General features: G+C 38.2%; 1 protein-coding gene across 6 annotated transcripts in view; it reads left to right on the plus strand.

Annotated features, from left to right (window-relative positions):
• The first annotated feature begins 4,053 nt into the window (after nt 1-4,053).
• SNX13 (sorting nexin 13) overlaps nt 4,054-21,809 on the plus strand; it is a 124,546-nt gene continuing 106,790 nt past the window's right edge. Inside the window, exon 1 of one of the 6 annotated variants that reach the window (XM_081800447.1) lies at nt 4,054-5,369. In XM_081800447.1, coding sequence (XP_081656573.1) covers nt 4,740-5,369 — 630 coding nt within the window. In that variant the 5' untranslated portion in view covers nt 4,054-4,739. The remainder of the gene's footprint in view (nt 5,370-21,809) is intronic. The other 5 variants (XM_081800446.1, XM_081800443.1, XM_081800444.1 and 2 more) reach the window with 5 other exon arrangements.

Consider the following 21,809-nt stretch of genomic DNA (forward strand, 5'->3'; position numbering starts at 1 on the left):
ACGTAGCTGAACTAAGCAACTTTGGAAATAACTGAAATTAGTAAGATTAAAGACAAAAGGAATTTTGTCTAGACACTGTATTCTAGTTGACCAGGTTGTTGCTAAGGGTTAACAATTCTGGTATTGCTATGCATGTATACTGAGATTAAAGAGTTAAAGAAATGGATGGCAAATGGTAGGAACCAGGTTTCCCACTGTTGGCAGTGGGAATTTACAGATAAGCAAAGGGAGAAGGCTGGAACGATTCACTGTTAATGGGTTAGAGTTGGGAGACATCAGTATGAACTCATGTTACCTTAATATAAATACAGATGGTTACATACAGAAATACGTATAGATAGGTATATATATGGATTAGTGTACACACACATATTTCCTTGCTTTGTCAGTTGCAAGGGATGAAAAGAAAGGACACCCTGAGTAGCAAAGAACACACTTAGTGCCTAGATCTTGTTTTCTAATACCAATTCCAATAAAGGAATGGAAATTCCTTAGAGAAATGGCTGATTCTAGGACTGGGGTATAATGACCCTGGAGCATTTTGTAGTATCTAGAGTATCTTGTAGAAAGTAAGGAAGTGCTTAAAAAACAAACAAAAAACTACCCCACATTGATATGAATACATTAAGAGGACATAGGGCAACTAAGAATTCCCAATGCCCAAAGCTGGGACAATTTGAGCAACAAAATAAAAAAGTGTTGGATTTAACCCAAAGTATAAAATAAATATGTATGAGTCCATACTCATATAAATGATTGAATTGATAAAAAATGAAGAAGAGACAAATTTCCCATGCAAAATAATTCCAAATAATTTAAGTAGATATTCTGCCCTCAAGGAGAAGGAGCATAATCCTGGCCTCCTTGTGTGTGGGCTGCTGCTAGTGACTTCCTTCCAAGGAGTATAGCAGTATGGAAAGGGGAAAAAACAGTAACTTTGTAGCAGAGAAATCTGACAAACACTACCTCAGCCAGGTTGATTGAAGTCAACATCAACAGTGATAAATGATGTTGATAGTATATACCCTTGATAGGTGACTTGGGGCAACTCACTAAATTTGTCATGGTCTCAAAGGGTAATAAGATCTACTGTGACAGCCTTCCTCAATTGTTAAGCATAATATGTGCAAAATACCTCCCACAGCACCTGACCCATAAAAAGTACTGAAAAATAGTATTCATAATTGAGAATTAAATGTTTGAAAAGTGCTCCAGGTCTAATTTTTGTGATGTAAAAATATCTCTTTTAAAAACTATTGGGGACGCCTGGGTGGCTCAGTTGGTTAAGCGTCTGCCTTCTGCTCAGTTCATGATCCCAGGACCTTGGGATCAAGGCCTGCATCTGGCTCCTTGCTCAGCGGGGAGCCTGCTTCTCCGCCTGCTGCTCCCTCTGCTTGCGCTTGCTCTCTCTCTCTGTCAAATAAATAAAAACCTTAAAACAAACAAACAAAACTATTGACTGAGGTTGCCAGTGTCTCTTCATACTTCTGAAATGTGAACATTATTATTTTGCTATGGCTACATCTATTATTAGCAAAGCTTCATATTATCTCTGTTTCAGTTTCTTAGGCTTGAGTTGTCTCAGTATTTCCTCAAAAAATACTATGCAAGAAAAAAGCACAAGCTGGGCTATTTGAAGCTAGACTTCAAATCACTCTTAAATGCCCCAAGATTTCTGCTTCCTGTTGCCCTACTAAAGCTATAACAGATTCAGGATATCCTGCTGTTGTCTTTCTTAGAATGTGTCTCCTCTGTTGGCAATGCATTACTTCAATACTGAATCACGGGCTTTGTTATTGGGCCTTGTTAATGAATGCATAGTACTATTTAATGTTCAGCAGCGGTGGTAATTGACACTGATGATATGGTATTACGAAGAAACTGGAGTTAATGAAATGGCTTAAGAAACCAAAAGATTAAAATATAACAACTGTGTGATAGATTTGATTTGCTTGGAAGGTTGATGCTTTATTTTTCCAGTTTTTCAAAAGGAATTGTAGCCAATTTGTAACAACCTGAATATGCAGGAGAATCTTTTTTATCTGTTTTAAAACGAAAGAGTAGGCAAACTAGATATTCCAAATTGCTGCTTGGTGGTTTAGAGATCACTGGCAGTGGCCTGTTTAAAAGCGTCACACACTTGGTTTTTGCCTCTGACCTCTTTTTGTCATACCTTCCTGTGTTAATTGGACAGATTGGACACTGCTGTTGGGGAATCAAACCTTTTGCAAGAACAGCCACGTAAATATCCTTATCATGTGTTTCTTAAGACAGATTGTTTTGTTTTGAATTTCTGATTGATAGCTAAAGCAGCCAGCATTTCAGATCAGCTGGTTCCAGGTTTCCTTTGTAACAACTGATATGTTTTCAAGACCACATGGAATGCAACTGTAATCGGTACCAAATTAGGTGCTTATTTTAAGCTAGCTGATTCTGTAAACATTCTTTCCCAACTATATAATTCCTCAATTTCCATAACTCACCAAAATGGCGTACCATATTCAGTTTGTTGCTCCCCTTGCTAGCAAGTTAATTTTAACTCATGCCCAAGATAAATATAAGGTTTGTTTTTAACATATTTTATCTTTTTTAGCCCTCATCCCATTACCACAATCAAAAATAAAGGCGTAGGTCACATTTCTGTCATAAACTTCTCTCCAGCATTCTAGTGACAGTAAAAGTAACTCGCCCCGTAATTGCAAGATAAGAATGCACATTGGCCGATTTAAAAAAAAATAACCTTTCAACACCAAAGATTTTGTTTTAAATCAATTTTAATTAGGCTTTTTCCTTTTGAGGTCTTTTAGAAAATGATTTACCCACTCACTTAAGAAATATTGTCTACTATATTCCATGCAATATTCTTAGTATTCTAGGTGCTGAGGAAACATCACTGAACAGAACAACAAAAATATCCCTGACCTCGTGGAGCTTATATTCCAATGGAGGGAAGACCGACAATAAGAAAGAAAAACAGTAATTACATTAGAAGGTATAAGAGTTATGAAGAAAACTGAAGCAAGGGAGGGGGGGTGGGGACAGGCAACGTTTTAAATGGGTTGATCAGAGTAGGCTTCTTTGAAAAAGGTGACATTTGAGCAAAGATGGGACAATTGTGAGGGCTCTAGCCATGCAAGTATTTGGTGGAAAGATCCTTCTAGATGGAGTAGTCAGTGCAAAGGCCCCAACGCAAAAAGATGCCTTGCTGTTACAGGAGCAGGAAAGCTGGAACAAAGTGCTTGGTAGAAATGAGGTCAGAAAGGTGGATGTGAGGAGGGACTTGGGAGGCTAGCTAGCATAAGGTTTTTTAGGTCACAGAAAGGACTCTGGCTGAGAAAACAGGGAGCTAATGATTTTGGCTTGCTCCTAGGTCTGTAGATAAACTCTTAAATGTTAAAAGCATGTTCATGTCACATTATAGGTTGGTACAAACCTCACATTATGTTTACACTTACTTCACCACCTTTAGAATAGGTGAAAATGTATTGCTCCTGGAATGGGAAAATAATGTACAAAAAGTTAAATACTCAAGGCTAGTCGCTTAAATTACAGTTTTAATTCACCAGCTGGTATCTTAAATATTAATAAGTATCCTTCTCTTCTTACTTACAGGTTGGAACAATATCTTTTTCCAGCTTCCTTGTTGTCTCTAGTATCTCTTAGTTTCCCTTAATATCTTAGTCCAGATAGTATATTCCAATCGTATTTCCTATTCATGGCTTAATCTGTCAATACCAGTAACACTTTATTGTGTTGCAGAAATCAGAATTCTACTGGGCCAGTAATATGGAAATTATGTATCAGATGTAAATCAAAACAACAACAAAAACTACTTTGCCTCAATTAGTTGAATTCACTAAAATGAAGGTTTTTCTTGAATTTCTACCAGACTACCTAAATGAACAATTTTGTTTCCTTGGTGAGGATACAACAGAATAGTGGTAACACAAGTCTGTAATGCCTTCACTTAGTACTTTGAGAATATGAGAGTAATGTGTTAAATTTCATTTTATAAAATAGTACCATTGTTAAGGAAAGGAGTCGAGGTGTGGGTAAGGAGATTCCGGAAAGGGGAATGAACTATTGGCATTAGTTTTCCCAAATGCCTTTGTACCCCCTGTAAAAATCTGAAAATCTTCAAATTTCCTTGTAAACTAGTTTCTAACACACACCAGAGTTAACACGCTTTGACAGCAGGTTCAGGTAAACTACTTTCATTCAAATTCAGGTAGAAGTGACTGCCTCCAATTCCACACAATGTAACCCATCTAGTAGTAGATTCAGAATGGTGTCAGTCTCAGGGACTTCTATGCACAGAGTGCCCGAGTTCAGTCCCATTTTAAGCTGGCACTATTTACAATGACACCTGCTGAAATTTGCACTGATACATATTCTATCAAGAAGCCAGTAGAACTGTTGAAATGGCAGTTAAAAAGCAAAAGTGGCTTTACTTTTTTGTTTTGTTTTTAGGTCTCTTAGAAGAAGCGAAACTCGGCCCTCATTGTTATGCAGGTGCTGGCCAATCACCTAATCTGCGACAGTCCGAACCGCTAGGATAGTGGGTAAAGCTGATATGCCTGTATCAGTTCTACAACCTGTCGCACACACCAGAAAGGGGTTCGCTGACGACTGGTAAGGACAAAGGAAAGTTTCTGTCAAAGTTCAGGAAGAGAGGAACTGCGCGGGGAGCAGTTTCAGATCATATTTAACCCCATTCGCGGAGGGACCCGACCCTCCGCATGCTCCTCGGTCGCTGCTGGGCAAAGGAAATGCGAGAGGAAAGTTTTTCTACAGGACATCTGCCGCCTTGTCCCCGAGACGCGCGAGGTTCGCAGCGCCATCAGTCAAAGGCTCGGTCTCTGCGGGTCTCGCTCCACCCCAGAGTCGGCCCACCCCGGCGTGCGGCGGAGGACGAGCGAACTCTGCGGACGCGCCCGCCGGATCCCGGGCTGGCCCTGCCCTGGGCCCCGTCTCCACTCCCAGCAGTCCCAAGTCCGCCTGAGAACGCAGCTTCGGAGGCCTCACCGCTGTGGCCGAGTGGGCCGCGAGGCGTCCGCCTCCACTTCTCCACGCGCCGGCGCCATGGAGACGGTCACGAGTCGCCGGCGGCTCCTGCGCTCACCAATGGGAGCGCACGTCGCAGAAAGACGCGGACGTCGCTCTTCCAAGATGGCGGCGCGTCCGTCGCGAGCAGCCGGGCCGGGGGGAAGCCAGCAAAGCCGAGTAAAGCCGCCGCCCGGGAGAGGACTGAAGGAGCTGTTTCGGCCGTTGGCGGCGGCTCGGGCAGTTTTCGCTGCTGCTACGGCTGTTGCCATGCGGCGAGGCTAGGGAGGAGCTCACTTCCCCGGGGTGTAATAATGTTAACAGAGGTAAGCGGCGACGGCGGCCAGTGTTTACCTGTGAAATGGGGAAGGGGCCGGCGCCAGCTCTTCCGAGAACATCATTTCTCCCGCCCGCGGGCCTGACCCTCCGTAGCGGGCCCCGGGGCCCGAGGAGCAGCGGGGATCCTACAAGTGCCCCCTTGAATAGGAGCTGTGCTGACTCAACAGAGTCCCGCCACCTCCGGCTGCTGTGCCTCTTCTTTCGCAGTTGCCACTTGACCGTCGCCCGTGGCACTGGTCACCCTCCTGCTGTCGCTACCTCCTAACTCATCGCTTCCTTCGTGGTGTCCCCTTACACGCTGCTCTGTGGCAGCGTTGGTCTCTCTGCATTGCTGCTGGTTCCTGTTCCCCTACGGTTTGCCCGAGACCTCCCTTCTCCGGTCCCGGCCTCCAGGGCCCTCCACCTCCAAGCTCAGTCAGCATCCTGGGTTTGTCACTTGGCCAGACCAGTTTTTACCCACCCCCTACTTTGCCTACTTCGTGAAGTGGACCTTCTTTCTCAAACGACACTTGAATAGCCCAGTTATATCACCGTACCCCCTCCCCACCCCCACACCCTGTCACCTTTTTGAATCGTAGGAATCAGAAAGTTCAGTTTAGCATCTACACTCTTGATTTGCTTAAGGCTCCCTTGGTACCCTTTGTGGAACAGTTTTTTTTTTTTTTAAACTTGAACCTGAAATGGAAGTAGGGCAACTATGACTAGCCAATCATTTTCTAGTGCCTCATGTCCATTGCAAAAAGCAGACTTTTTGAAGAGTCTGCCTTTGTAGAGTTTGCCTTTACTAGCAATACTTTAAGGGCAAGAACTAAATTGGTCTAATTAGATACTTGACCCAAGTTAACACAGTTATGTGTAGTGGTATATGCTGGTGTAGGCGTCATTGAAGATAAATTCTGCAGCTTGTGGATTTGAGGAAATGTCTTAGAAGCTACTTGCTTGAAGTCCTTTGAAGGTTCCGATGTCAGCTGTCAGGGACTAGTTTGGGCATCTTTGTGGGCTGAGTTAAAGATAGGAAACAATTTTAATGGGCAACAGGAAGTATTCCTACCTGGGCCAAAAGGAAATAAAATCGTTTGTAGATGAGTGGCTTTTATTGTGTTAAAATGTGATGAAAAAGGATTTACTTGCCTTTCCAATTTGATAAACCTCTGAGGAAATTCACACTTTGCTATTTGCACTTGATTTGCGCACAGAGCCTCGGCTATGATGTCTCTGGTAAATACTTACTGGTTAATTGTAATTCATGAACTCCTTATTTCTAGTAGTTTGTAGCTCACTTAATATTTCTTTTTTTTTTTTTTTTTAAGATTTTATTTATTTGACAGAGAGGGAACACAAGCAGGGGGAGCGGGAGAGGGAGAAGCAGGCTTCCTGCTGAGCAGGGAGCCTGATTTGGGGCTTGATCCCTGGACCCTGGGATCATGGCCTGAGCCACCCAGGCGCTCCTCACTTAATATTTCTAAATTTCACATATTTTTCATTCCTGGAGTTTATTAAATTCTCAGAGATTATGATATAACTTTCTGTTGTCATTAGCAGTATTAGGTTAAAAAAAAGATCTGAGTAGCAGAAGTTGTATTTTTACCTTCAGTGTGATATTTTGGTGAGAATAATTAGCCTTATAATAAGTTTCAGTGGAGTCTTTAACGTGTGATATTTTATGACATGATCTTATGATGAAACTTGGCTTAGGCTAGCATGTTTTAAAGAGTTGTAATGCTATCACATGAGCTCATTGTCTTCTAGTAAAATGCTAGTGCCTTGATTTGGAAGGACTGTACCTTCTAAGCTTCTGTATTGTAAAATGATTTCGTGTTTCAGTGAAATATTTTAAATAGTAAGTCATTGATGCCAGTAAGATGTACTGTAGTGCTTTGTGTGTTACTGGTGCAAAGCTTGTAAGTAGCCGATCCAGGTTTCCCACCTTGGCAGTCCCTTCCGAGTCCATTCTGTTAACTACTACGAAGGCCCAGATTAAATGGTACTTGGATTTTATCTTTGGTTTGTAGTAGTCATTTTATAGATTAGAAAACTGAAGCCCAGAGACTGGTCCAAGGTCAACATTTATTAGTGGCAAATGTGAAACTTGAATCCCATCTCCTGACCTAGTACAGAATTCTGACTGTATAGCTTTCAGTGAGTAATTTTCAGCTCTCTTGATCGATTTTATAATACACTACTATCTTTTTTTTAAAGATTTTATTTTATTTATTTGAGAGAGAGAGAGAGAAACAGCATGAGAGGAGAGAGGGTAGGGGGTTGGAGGGAGAAGCAGGCTCCCACTGGAGCCGAGAGCCCGATCCAGGACTCGATCCCAGGACTCCGGGATCATGACCCGAGCTGAAGGCAGTTGCTTAACCAACGGAGCCACCCAGGCGCCCCTAATACACTACTGTCTTGTCCGAATATTGTCAGTAGGGAAACTGAGAATTATTACTTGAGAAAGACTTTTTACTTTACCTTAGCCTTTTGTTTCTAATGCTCAGAAATAGTCCTATTTTGAAATATATTAGAAAATTTTACTCAGTATTGGTTACTAAAAAATTAATAGTGTGGGACTCCGTTTTATTGCTTCTCCTCGTTCTAACATAGATCAGGAGATATTAGGGGAAGTGATTTAATTCATGTTAGATCTTAAAATATATAATGATGAGCTATGTTAAAAAAGAATCTCTTGTTCAACAAGCAGACCCTGTGCTCAGAAAGTGGTGAGTGGTACTATCTGCTTGGTTCTTTGACATCTCAGCATTGAGGTAGGAGATACTGTCCTCGATAGCCAGATGAGAAGACAGAGTTAAAATAGTTTGCTTAAAATTATGTAACAGGTGGTGGAACCAAGAGTCACACCTAGGTCCTTTTATTCCACATTGTGTGCTGTTTTTGTGGCTCAGTGTGGAATGCATCATTAATTTTCTTTTGTAGCTGATAATCATCAGTAGAGACTATTTTTAGGTTTAAGTTTTTTTTTTGAACCAGGATGGGGATGCCAAGTATATAGATACATAATAATAGCAGTAATGATAAACATGCATATGAAAAAGTTTTGCATTTTTCAAAATAGGTCTTTGAAACCTTTACAGAAATGAGAAACTGTGCAAGTGATCAATTAAGAGCCATTTTAAGTTAATGGAAAAATTACCTAGTTGAGCAAATTAATATGTATATTGAACTTTGAAACCTGTGATATGATAGATTAGTGTGAATTGAAAGTACAGCCCAGTAGGTCCTCTTGCCCCCCCCCCCTTTTTTTTCTCTCTCTAAAGGGCAGTTAACAGTTTCCGATTTAAACTTTTTGGCTTTAATTTGTATTATTTTCATTCTCAATACAAATGAAATACTTAGAAGACTTGCTAGCCATATCCATGTGTCTTTTGCATTTTCCACATAGGGATGACAGATTTGTTTGTTTTAAATGTCTAGTTAATCTTTTTCCCCTTCTACTGTCTTTGCCCCTGTTAGGACTTCTTCTTAATGTTACTCCTATTTGTTAAAAGTATACTTGAAAATTATTTGTTTAATACCTATTCACCCTCCACTGCTCTCTTTTTTAAAAAAAGTATACATATATCAGAATTAGGGTATGGGATGTTTACTTGAGGATTTGTTTCAGTTAATCTGAATTTTCACAGCATTAGAATATAATGAAATACATTAGGATATAAAGAAGTATTTATCAATGGATTTTCTTTAAACACATTTTTAAACTTTTTTTCAAAAGCTATTAGGGTTATGATTCTGAGCATTTATTATTACAGAGAACTAAAGGTATAGAAGTTGTAGGAAAATATGTTGAATTTAAACCAGGGCTGTGGTATACTCTGGAGGTTGTTTTTTGCATAACGAGCAGTTACCAGCCTGTTGACATTTGTCTTGTGCTTTCAGAAATATGTAGTAAAACATTGTAGCTGTTTAAGCTTAATAATTCGGGTTGTGTGCAAATGTGAGGCATTAGTAAATGTTAAATAAAAATGGTTTATATTTGTGTTAAGTCACTGCCACCTAGATTTATTGTTTTTTTTTTTTTAATATTTATTTGACAGAGACACAGCGAGAGAGGGAACACAAGCAGGGGGAGTGGGAGAGGGAGAAGCAGGCTCTCCGTGGAGCAGGGAGCCCGATGTGGGGCTAGATCCCAGGACCCTGGGATCATGACCTGAGCCGAAGGCAGACGCTTAACGACTGAGCCACCCAGGCGCCCCCAGATTTATTGGTTTTTATATATTGACACTAATTGTAGCTTTTGTGGTTAACAAGATACAGATGGGAAAAGGCGGACTCTAGCACTTTTAGAAGTCCCAGATTAATAGTTGTTAAGGGAATAAAATTTTGTGTTTCAAATACATTTTACAGATATTTGCACAAAGGAAGTTCTTTCGGGATTTTCATAGCTTTTGATAGGTGATTTGTTCTCAAAGGTGATAGAGTTTGCATTCTATTGCAAAATTGTTTAACCATGTGATGGGTAATTTTATTTGTCAGCTTAACTGGCCATAGGGTGCCCAGATTTAACAGTATTTCTGGGTGTGTCTTTTAGGGTGTATCTGGATGAGGATGAGATTGACATTTCAATCAGTGGACTCTTTAAAGTAGATTGCTCTTCCTATTATGGGTGGGCACTCTCTAATCCCTTGAGGGCCTGAATAGAACTACAGGTAGAGGAAGGAGGAATTTGCCCTTTTTTCCCCTCTGCCTTACTATTAGAGCTGGGACATCACATCTCATTTTATCTTCTTCCCTTGGACTGGGATTTAAATCATTGGTCCCCTGGTTCTCAGGCCTTTGGACTGAATTACCACTAGTTTTCCTGGGTCTCCAGCTTTCAGATGGCAGACTGTGGGACTTCTCAGCCCCCATGATCATATGAACCACTCCTTCATAATAAACCCCCTTAAAAAAACACAATTATTTCCTATTGGTTCTGTTTCTCTGGAGAACTCTAATACAGAGACTTAACAGAGTTTCTTGTGTGTCTCTCTGGGAAATCCTGGGATGTGATGAGTTGTGCAGCAAGGAAGGATTTTGGGGGCTCTTTTTAACACACTCTTGCCAATAAGAAGTGTTTAGTAAAAAATTATACCTTGCTTTTGTTAGTATATTTGTTAAGAGAAATATTCTTGGGATGCGTTAATCTTTAAACTACACGAGCTGTTTTTTAAATGATTAATGATATTGTAAAGGCTTCTAACCAGAAAAAGAATCATAGCTCCATTGGCACCTAAAGGATGTTAGGAAGTAGGAAAGAGATTTTATAAGGGGAATGGAAGGACATTACTGTCTAGAATGGGGCTGGCTGCTAACTGTACACACAACATTGTTTAGCATCTTTTGATAAACCGAGTTGAATATTGCCAACCATTTCTCAAGAATTTTAAATGGGTGGGGCACCTGGCTGGCTCAGTTGGTAGAATGTGTGATTTTGGATCTCAGGGTTGTGAGTTTAAGCCCCATGTTGGATGTAGAGATCACTTAAAAATAAAAATAAAAACGAGACGCCCGGGTGGCTCAGTCGTTAAGCGTCTGCCTTCGGCTCAGGTCATGATCCCAGGGTCCTGGGATCGAGCCCCACATCGGGCTCCCTGCTCGGCGGGAAGCCTGCTTCTCCCTCTCCCTCTGCCCCTGCTTGTGTTCCCTCTCTCGATGTCTCTCTCTCTGTCAAATAAATAAAATATTAAAAAAATAAATAAAAATAAAATCTTAAAAAAAGAATTTTAAAGGGTCTTTGATTTATTTTTTCCCTTTTGATTCCAGATTTTCCGAGTTTATAAATAAATTATATTCATAAATATTTTCATTATGTTTTATTAATCTAGCACACATATACTCCTTGTTCATCATTCCTGATCAGTAGGTTGCTAGCTAGTTGATAAATTTGAAGCAAAAGCAAATATATGTGACATTTTAGTTACACCCTACAACTTTATATTAAACATGTCTTCCATTCAGTATTTTGAAATATTAAAATAGAGGTTTTAGTTTTTCATAACTGTCCTTGGGAGTCCTAGATAGGGAGATATCAGTGTATATGACTCTGGTGTTTGGATGGATTGTTCCAAAGTTTGTTGACCAGTTTTCTGTAGACATTGATAAAAAAATATTTTCTTAACTAGTCTACTGTATGTTTATGATTAAAAGTGTTATGTTGGGTGCCTGGGTGGCTCAGTCAGGTAAGCGTCTGCCTTCGGCTCAGGTCGGGATCCCAGAGTCCTGGGAATCAGTCCCACATCTGGCTCCCTGCTCAGCGGGGAGTCTGCTTCTCTGCCCCTCCCCTGGCTCATGCCCCCTCTCTCTCACTCCTGTCAAATAAATAATAAAATCTTTATAAAAAAATAAAAGTTACATTAATTGCTACAAGTTTATGAAATTATTTTATTTGGGAAAATACAGAATTAAATTTGGGAGAAGAACTAAGAAATAAGTAGAAATGTTTGTAGTTTTAAAGATTAAGGGTAGGGACGCCTGGGTGGCTCATTCGGTTAAACATCTGCGTTCAGCTCAGGTCATGATCCCAGGGTCCTGGGAGTGAGTTCTACATCGGCCTCCTTGCTCAGTCGGGGGGAGTCTGCTTCTCTCTGCCGCCACTCTTCCCCTGTGGCGTGTGTGCTCTCTCTCTGACAAATAAATAAAATCTTAAAAAAAAATAAAGATTAAAGGTATTGGTTATATGTCATAAGGCCACTGGAAAACCTATTTGCTTTTCATCTCTTTATGTAGTAATTGCCAGCATATATATAGCTTTTCACAGCTTACTTAGGTTTAGTCTCATTTCTAGTGTAACTGTGGAATGAAGAGAAATCTCTTAAAGGGAGAAGAAAAAGGTTATGAGAGGAGGTTTGCTTCAGGTGGAATCAACCAAGCTGTGTTAGCTGAGTAATAATGGAAAAGGATGAGCTTTTGGAAGAGGAAGAAAATAGGTTCTATCATGGGGAAGTTTTCAGTGCTGATCACTCAATAGCTAGCCATTTGGGGGTGAAGCTAAGTGACTTTATGGCATTCCCTGAGTGAGGGTCTCAGAGTATGGTTTTTACAATGTGTTTTGAAATTTTGTGGTTTTACAGACCATTAAGTGTCCTCTCTATTGATGTTAATCTGAAATTGACTTTCTATTTCTCAAGTTTAGTTGTTTTTTTTTTTTTTGCCTTTTTTTTATTATTATGTTACAACACTAAATATTTGGGAGGAGAGGGAACTTTGAATTAAAGCAAGTGGACAGCTTTTAAACTATTTTACCTAAAAAAGGGGTTAAAATTGAGTGAATAAATAGGCTGGACTCGTGGTGGTGATGCATCCTCATGTCTATCAATAAATCACACCTACCACAGTAGTGAGGCAACAGACAACCTATATGTTAAGTAGTATAAGGATGAGTCCCGACTTCACTTATTTATGATGTGACATTAGGGAAGTTGTTTGAAATTTTTGAGTCTTAGTTACCTTGTTTATAAAATTGGATAATAGCACTTCCTAGCGGCTCTCATATTGTTGTGAAGATCAGATAAAATGATAGAGTACAACTTTGTAAATTGTCAATCATTATACAAGTATTAGTGGTTAATACATCAAGTTCTTTTTCTGTATGCCTTGCACTGATATGAATCCAAGTCCTAGGCTCCATCTAGCTTTATGGCTCATTGGCTTCTTAGTGGGTGGATGGATGGATCCCTGGAGAAAGAGGGTGCCTCCTGGCTATTGGTGCAGATATAGGGGAGGCAGAGAATAGATTAAAAGAAGTGAAAGGAAAAAAAAAAAAGTAGACTTAGAGCCTGTCTTGCAAACTAGTAATGAGGTTAGTTTCCTGTGTAGTTGGTAAACTGATTCCAAAGCATTTTTGAAAAAGAAGTTCTAAAAAATATTTTGAAAAAGGTTACTTATTTGAGGGTTAGCAGTCATTTCTACATATTAAATATTTGTGGGAAAAGAAATTATCCTAAACAACAGGAAAACCTGTTGTTTAGGATAATTTCCATAAGGCTTTGGTTATAACTTGCACTAGAGATTAATTTTTGTGGTTTAATTTGTTCACCAAACACAAATACACCTACTGTGTGGTAGGCACCTGAGAAGTTCTGGTGTTGAAGCAGTGAGTCAGATCTGAAACCTGCCCTCAGGAAGTTCACTATCAGAGCTAAATTGTGCCAGTTTGTCAATCATTCAGCTGAAGCCTTGAGGTCTTTTGTCAAAATAAAACCGATAACATAATTAAAGGATGAAAAATTAAGCGGAAGAAAAGGTTGGAGTATGTAATTAAAAGGTCATTACTTGCATTAGCTTTATAACTCCAGGTAAAACTACCAGTTTGGATGAGATGGCAGCTCTAAAATGAGTATCTCCTTGCTATTGAAGAGTCAGCCCATCTCTCCTTTCTGTATTTGCTTCAAGCTAATTCATAATAAATGAAAAAAAAAAAAAGAGAGAACAGAGAGGCAAAAAAATCTGTGAATTTGTCATGTTCTTTGTTTTTGTTTTTTTCTGAAAAGACTCTTTAAATCTCCTTAAGGGGTCTACCATAGTCTACTGAAGGATCCAGCTGAATTCTGTTACCCTGATGAAAGTAATGCTTAGTCTCCACCCTCATCTATTATATATTCATTTATATGTTTATTTTGTGTTTCTTCCTTACTGATTGCAAGCTCCTGAAGATGGGGCTTACAGTTGTGTTCCCAGTTCCTGCTCCTCATTAAATATCTTTTGAGGGAATGAATGTTAAATATTCTTTTCAGTAAGATTAAGGTAAAAGTGAAAAATAATTAAGACAACAATTGTCTACCATAAATTAATGCTATCACATTAATTACCTTTCAAGGATTGGTTACTATCAGTGTCCATTAGATAGTTTTTAATAGGATACTGTGGTTGAATATTGTGTTTGGGATCACAAAACAGAAATTTGACCAAAAAAAGCTGAACACCAGACTTTTCTTTAGAATGTTTTTCTGTCTTAATTTTTCTTACAGGTAAAAATATGGTTAGATTGATCTTATTTTCATATGACCAATTACAAATGCAAGAACAACTTAGATTTTATCTTGTATATCTTAATACTTAATTTTTATTATGATTTTATGTGTACTACTTAAAATTTGTATTCCTGAACTAGATAAAACTTTGTTTCTCAGTACAATAATGCTGATTTTTGTGGTGTTTTGTTGAGTGTTTCACAGTTTGTATAACCTTTAATGCTATCTTGAAAGTCTTCAAGTTTGAGGAAAAATTTGGTCATGGATTTCAAAAAGTTGGAAATTTGGGGGGTACATTTTCAAGGAGGGCAGCTGCTACCATAATCTCGACTAAAAAGCCTCTCTGTGTCATTGTTAGAGACAGAACATTGTTAGATCATTTCAAGCCATCTACAGTTCCATTATAAATTCAGAAATGATATGTACCAGAAAAGTTCAATGAAACAATTCTGTGTTCAGCTTTGAAAAATTAAACTGGTTTATGATCTTTAAGTTAGTACCAGACACTTTATATACATCATCTGGAATAATTTACTGTTGTTGGTTTATTGCACTGTTTTCTCCCAATTTCCTGAGGAACCTTTTTATCTGATGCATCTGTGAAATCCCCAGTCTTGTTTTGCTTTTCACTGGAGCTCTGCATGATTGGAGAGTCCTTGGATGTTACTATGCTTAAACCTGAATTGGTTTTGCTCCTGGAACCCTGGAGCTATTTTTAGCTTGGCTATGGTTTGGCACTAGAGAGTGTGTGATTCTTTGTATTGTGACTTTTAAGGCTAGAGTTGAGTGACAACGTGCATGTGTGGAGAATGGTTTTGGAGTCACTATCATTTGAGGCTTGGAAATTATAAAACTGATTGAAGTTGTGCCGTGTTAATGGAAGAATTAAATATGAAATAAAATTTCATCTCATTTTAGTTATTACATAAATTTTGGGCAGTGATTGGTCTGATTTTAAGATATGTGTTATCCAGTGTTTCTTTAAGTCATAATATTGTACTTTAGATTAGTTCTTGATGTGTCTTCTCGAGTTTATTTGAGATGGTATATTTTTCTCAGGGTATTTAATCAGATTGCAGTTATTAATATAACAGCTATTTTTATGCCCGATGTTAATTACTAACATCTGACACATTTTCTTTTTTTTTTTTTTTTTTAAAGATTTTATTTATTTGACAGAGAGACAGCGAGAGAGGGAACACAAGCAGGGGGAGTGGGAGAGAAAGAGAAGCAGGCTTCCCGCCGAGCAGGGAGCCTGATGCGGGGCTTGATCCCAGGACTCTGGGATCATGACCTGAGCTAGAGACAGATGCTTAATGACTGAGCCACCCAGGCGCCCCTGACACATTTTCTTGAGGTAGCACCTAAGTGCTCAACACTTAAACCTTTGGAATAGTCAAATCCTGGTCAAAGCAGAAAAAGAGGAAATGGGATAGGGGGAGGTTGAAGGCAGCTTGAAAGGTGTAACAACAAAGAAAAAAACCCCTGAAATATAATGTATTTTACAAAGAGTGGGTATGTTGATTACATAAAAATTTTAGAAAAATCAATTAGGTTTCAGAGTATTTTGTAATTTATTAAAAGTGTGTTTTATGAACTAAAGCTCAGCAAGTTAATGTCTGATAACTCAGAATATTGAATCAAGTAATAGGCACTAATGCAAAATTTAGTGTGATTATCTTTGTACTGGGGCACAGAGTGTTAGTCATCTTTTTTCTACCTATCTATAAATCTTTATATACGTACATATATGTATTTTCTAATCACAAATTGAACATTCTAATTTCTGAAGAGTGTATGCTGAAGATTAAGAGCGATGGCTGGTGTCAGATTATTTGGATTTGAATCAAAGTTTTGTCACTTTAGAGCATTTTGACTTTGGAAAGTTATTAACTTTTTTGAACCTTAGTTTTCTCATCTGCGTGACTGTAAATTAATGGTACTTACGCCAGTTAAGTATTAAGTGAAATGACATGTTAAATCCTGTGAATAATGTTTCCCACAGTAACATTCAGTAAATACTAGGTTTTATTATTTCTTCAGATGTAAATAGAAAGTAATTTATTTTCATAACTTAGAATTTAGTGTTTGAAGTTGTTTTCTGTGTTCTTTGTTTCATAGTGGAGGTTTTAAAAAGTCAAATAAAACAAAGAAGTCCTCTTTGATCCAGATGATCTAATTCTTCCCTAAGTTTTTACTAACTTTCTAATTTATGTATTACGTTGAGAGCTAGATTTAGACTGAATTTCAGGAGGAAATCGAAGAGGTGATACCTGTACAATATGAATTGGTCATAACTAGAACTTTTGACTAACCGGTATATCTCTTCTATATTAAAGCTTTTACTGTAGGTGAGTGAAAGGGAAAAAGTTGTAGTACAATTTCATATTCACTGGCTTTAAAAATGCCAGTGTTACATAGTTTTCCGTTATGAGAAGTACTATGATTCTTGTCATTTTGATAAAGTTTTACGTAAAGTAGCTTTGAATTTATATAAGTTCTTTTGGATTGTTCCTTTTATAGGGAATAGGCGAGGAATGTAAAAATCCTTTGTTTAAAAAATATATATAGTGGCGTGATTTGTATTAGTATTGTGCAGTGAGTTAAGGAAAGGACTGAGGGCTATGTTATTACAAATAAAATTTGTACTTACAAGTCTAAATAATGGATACTAAGCATATACATTATTTCAATCCCTTCATACAACAGCCGCCTATCTGCATTCATCCAATAATAAACTTATACACAAGGAGGGGGTGTTCCTGTTATAAAAACATTTTACTTAGCTGGAGATTACGCCATCAAAATCCTTTGTGGGTGAATCTGTATCTTTCTTTATTTTCCTTTCTGTACTTATTTTTTCCTTCTTGTTGGTGATGCTTTGTGGATGTGTTGATTATTTTCCCTTGCTTCTTTTATTATTCTCCTGTCTGTAAGCTTGCAGCTTGCCCTCTCAGGGCTTTTCCCCTAACCTTTACCCTTTCCTCCCTCTTGCCAATAAATTAAACAGGCCATTTTCATTTTTAACTTACCACGAATGGGTATAAAAATATTTTTCTGTTGTTAATTTAAGAGGTGAACAAATAAAACAGTATATATATATTTAAAACAATATAGTGCAGTATAATTTTTTTATGATGGTATGCCTCTTGTCTGAATTTATCTTCATTAAAGAGACTCGTGATCTCTGAGTTAATGAACACTGTTGAGCTTTGTTTTTTTATTGTGAATTAAAAGGATCTTTTAGTACTTTCAGGGTCATTGTTTTGATACTGAGTTGTTACTGTACAGCTGTTAGGAATGTGAAGGAAATTTATATGTATCTGTGCCAACTCTAGAACATACCCTAGAAGTTATCTGAATACTATTACTTACAAAATCTACATCAGATTTTTAAAGACTACAAGGGATTTAGGATGTTAGTGTCAGTTTAGTTACTTCAGGTTTTTCTGATAAATTGAATTTTTGAATCTCAATAAATCACTTTTATTTTATTATTCAAACATTGTGTGTAGAATCTTGCCCATCCCCTCCCCGCTTCCTTTAAAAAAAGTCTACTTGAGAGTCAGTGTAAAATAACGGTTCAAAACATGCTTGAATTTTAAACCAAGCTCAGTTCATGGCCCAGTTCTATGAGTTAGCTGTTTCCTCATCTGTAGAATAGAGTTAGTAATATAACTTATGTCAGAGTTGTTGTGAGAAATATATATAAAGTGGTTAGCAAAGGTCCTAGCCAATACGAAGCACGTAGTAAATGGTGGCTCTGACTGTTGTGTTAGGGGATGCTCCTTTTCATAAGAAGAAACGGTAGAAGATTGGTGAGAGTTCATGGCTAGGCTTTGCATTAAAGATCTAGGTCTCTCAACTGTGATAGGCTTGTGTTGTTTTGATTTACCCTTGGATGATGTATGATGGGAGAAAGCAAAAGTTGAGTTTGAATATTGAAACTTGCATTCGTGTATTGTTCCAGTCATGTGTGAATGAGAGAAGAGGGGCCGTTTAGGAATATGGCCTGATTTGTCTTGCTTTTGTGCCTGTGAACTGCTGTGCTAAAAGTTTTGTGGATTTTAGTAGAGGAACACTTTTGTACTTGGAAATCTTCAGGTGTATTAGTTAAATTCATTCTTTATAATTCATTTTTGTCAAAGGCACTGAATATGAATTGCCATGTAACTAAGCTTATTTTTCAGTATGAGGTAATGATAGAGAATGGTCTTGATTTTCTTAAAAAAGATTTTATTTATATATTCGTTTATTTATTTAGAGAGCATGCATGCGCATGTGGGAGAGCCAGGGGAGGGGCAGAGGGACAGAGAGTATCTCCAGTAGGATCCAGGCTGAGCAGGGTAGGGCTTGATTTCAGGACCCTGAGATCATGACCTGAGCTGAAATCAGGAGCCACCCAGCTGCGCCAGAAAATGGACTTGATGTTTGAGAATCTTTATGTAGTATAATGTGGCCCCAAAAAGGTAGGTAGACAGTAGACCGATTGTTGGGTTAGAAAAGCCTAGTGCAATACTGTATTATATTAGAACAATACATTTTATATTTTAGTTTAGTGATATAGTAAGGTATTCATGGAATAGGAAGAAAATTACTGAGAAACCTGGACATTCAAGATTTTAATTTTTTTTTTTTTTTTAATGTTTTCTTTCTGGTCTTGAGGAATATAGTGGAATAATGCCCTCTTCCCCAATAAAACATTTCCATCGTTGTTTCAAGAAATGTAATGAATTAAGACACTCTCCATTATTTAGAAAGAACATCTTTAAAATTATTTATAGAAATATATAAAATATATATAAAGTATATATAAAATATATAATTTTAATCAATTTTTTAAAGTGCAGTTTTTCAAACATACAGAAACCTTGGAAAATAATGCTTTTAGCACTCATGTACCAAGTACCTGTATTGTTAACATTTTGTCATATTTGCTTTATTTCTGACTCTTCTGTGTGTTATTTTTGTTGTTGTAGCTGAATCATTTTAAAGTAAATTGCAGATATTATGTCACTTCTCCTCAGAATACTCTCATAATCTCCCAAGAGTATGGATTTTTTTTTGGCTTTTTAAGTTTTATTTTAAGGGGTGCCTGGGTGGCTCAGTCGTTAAGTGTCTATCTTCGGCTCAGGTCATGATCCCAGGGTCCTGGGATCGAGCCCCGCATCGGACTCCCTCCTCCGCAGGAAGCCTGCTTCTCCCTCTCCCACTCCCCCTGCTTGTGTTCCCTCTCTCGCTGTGTCTCTGTCAAATAAATAAAATCTTTTTTAAAAAAAGTTTTTATTTTAATTCCAGTACAGTTAGCATACAGTGTTATATCAGTTTCAGATGTACAATATGGTGATTTAGCAATTCCAAAATTACCTGGTGCTCATAATGACAAGTGTACTCCTTAAGCTCCATCACCTGTTTAACGCACCTCCCCTTTGAAACCATCAGTTCTCTCTAATGGTGAGTCTCTGTTTCTTGATTTCAACCCTCCTCTTTCCGCTTTGCCTGTTTGTTAAATAACACACATGAGTGAAATCATAGGGTATTTGTCTTTCTCTGACTTATTTCACTTAGCATAATACCCTCTAGCTCCATCCATCTCATTGCAAATGGCAAGATTTCATGCCTGGATAAAATTCCATATATTATATATGCACACATTTCACATTTTTATCCATTAATCAGTCGATGGACACTTGGGTTGCTTTCATATCTTGGCTATTGTAAATAATCCTATGATAAACGTAGGGGTGAATATATCCCTTTAAATTAGTGTTTTTGAATTCTTTGGGTAAATACCCGGTAGTGTGATTGCTGGGTTATAGGGAGGTTCTATTTTTAACTTTTTGGGGTACCTCCATACTGTTTTGCAGAGTGGCTGCACCAATTTGCATTCCCACCAGCAGTGCACTAGGATTCCTTTTTCTGTACATCCTCACCAACACGTGTTGTTACTTGTGTTGTTGATTTTAGCCATTCTGACAGGTGTGAGGTGCTATCTCATTGTGGTTTTGATTTGCATTTCCCTGATGGTAAGTGATGATGAACATCTTTTCATGTGTCTGTTGGCCATCTGGATGTCGTCTTTGGTGAAATGTCTGTACATGTTTTCTGCCCATTTTTCAATTGGATTATTGGGTTTTTGGGTGTTGAGTTGTGTAAATCTTTTTTTTTTTTAAGATTTTATTTGAGAGAGAGTGAGTGAGAGAGAAAGCATGAGTGGGGGGAGGAATAGAGGGAGAGGGAGAAGCAGACTCCCTGCTGAGCAGGGAGCCTGCCTCTGGGCTCCATCCAGGAACTCCAGGATCATGACCTGAGGCCTAAGGCAGAGGATCAGTTGACTGAGACTGAGCCACCCAGGTGTCCCAGAGTTGTGTAAATTCTTTATATATTTTGCATACTAACCTTTTATCAGATATGTCATTTGCAGATATCTTCTCCCATCCCATGGGTTGCATTTTAGTTTGTTAATTGTTTCCTTCTCAGTACAGAAACTTTTTATTTTGATGTAGTCCCAGTAGTTTCTTTTTGCTTTTGTTTCCCATACCTGAGGAGACATAACTAGAAAAAAATTGCCATGGCTGATGTCAAAGAGGTTATTGCCTGTGTTTTCTTCTAGGATTTTGATAGTTTCCTGTCTCACATTTAGGTCTTTCATCCATTTTGCGTTTGTTTCTGTGTATGGTGTAAGAGTGGTCCAGTTTCTTTCTTTAACATGTTGCTGTGCAGTTTTCCCAACACCATTTGTTGAAGAGATGGTCTTTTTCCCATTGGACGTTCTTTCTTGCTTTGTTGAAGATTAATTGACCATATAGTTGTGGGTTTATATCTGGGTTTTCTGTTCTGTTGATCTATATGTCTGTTTTTGTACCGGTACCATACTGTTTTGATTACTGCAGCTTTGTAATATAATTTGAAGTCCGGAATTGTGATGCCTCCAGCTTTGCTTTTCTTTTTGAAGATTGCTTTGGCTATTTAGGGTCTTTTGTGGTTCCATACAAATTTTAGAATTGTTTGTTCTAGTTCTGTGAAAAATGTTGTTGTATTTTGATAGGGATTGTATTAAATGAGGATTTAAAAAAGTATACAGCATTATTGTCACACCTAATAAAATTACCAATAATTTCCTTTTATCATTGAATATTCACTATATTAAGATTTCCTCAGTTTGAACCAGAATCTATTCCAGCAATATCATTGTTAATATATTTAATCCAGAATAGGTAATCTCTTCATCTTTCTTTCTCCTTCTTCTCTTTTTCCTCTTTCTCATCCTCTTTTTCCTCCTCATTGTTGTGAATAATTGTCCTGTGCATTAGGATGCACACAGCAACATCCTTGGCCTCTGTGCTAGTACCTTCTTCTTAACCTCCCCCCCCCCCCACCTTTTGATAACCAAAAATGGCTTCATATGTTGTTAAATGTTTCCTGGGGAGCAAAGTTGTCCCTGGCTGGGAGCCACTGCATTAAAGGTAG

This window comes from Leptonychotes weddellii, chromosome 12 (assembly GCF_054177405.1).
Source record: "Leptonychotes weddellii isolate Sample4059 chromosome 12, ASM5417740v2, whole genome shotgun sequence".
NCBI classification, from domain to species: domain Eukaryota; kingdom Metazoa; phylum Chordata; class Mammalia; order Carnivora; family Phocidae; genus Leptonychotes; species Leptonychotes weddellii.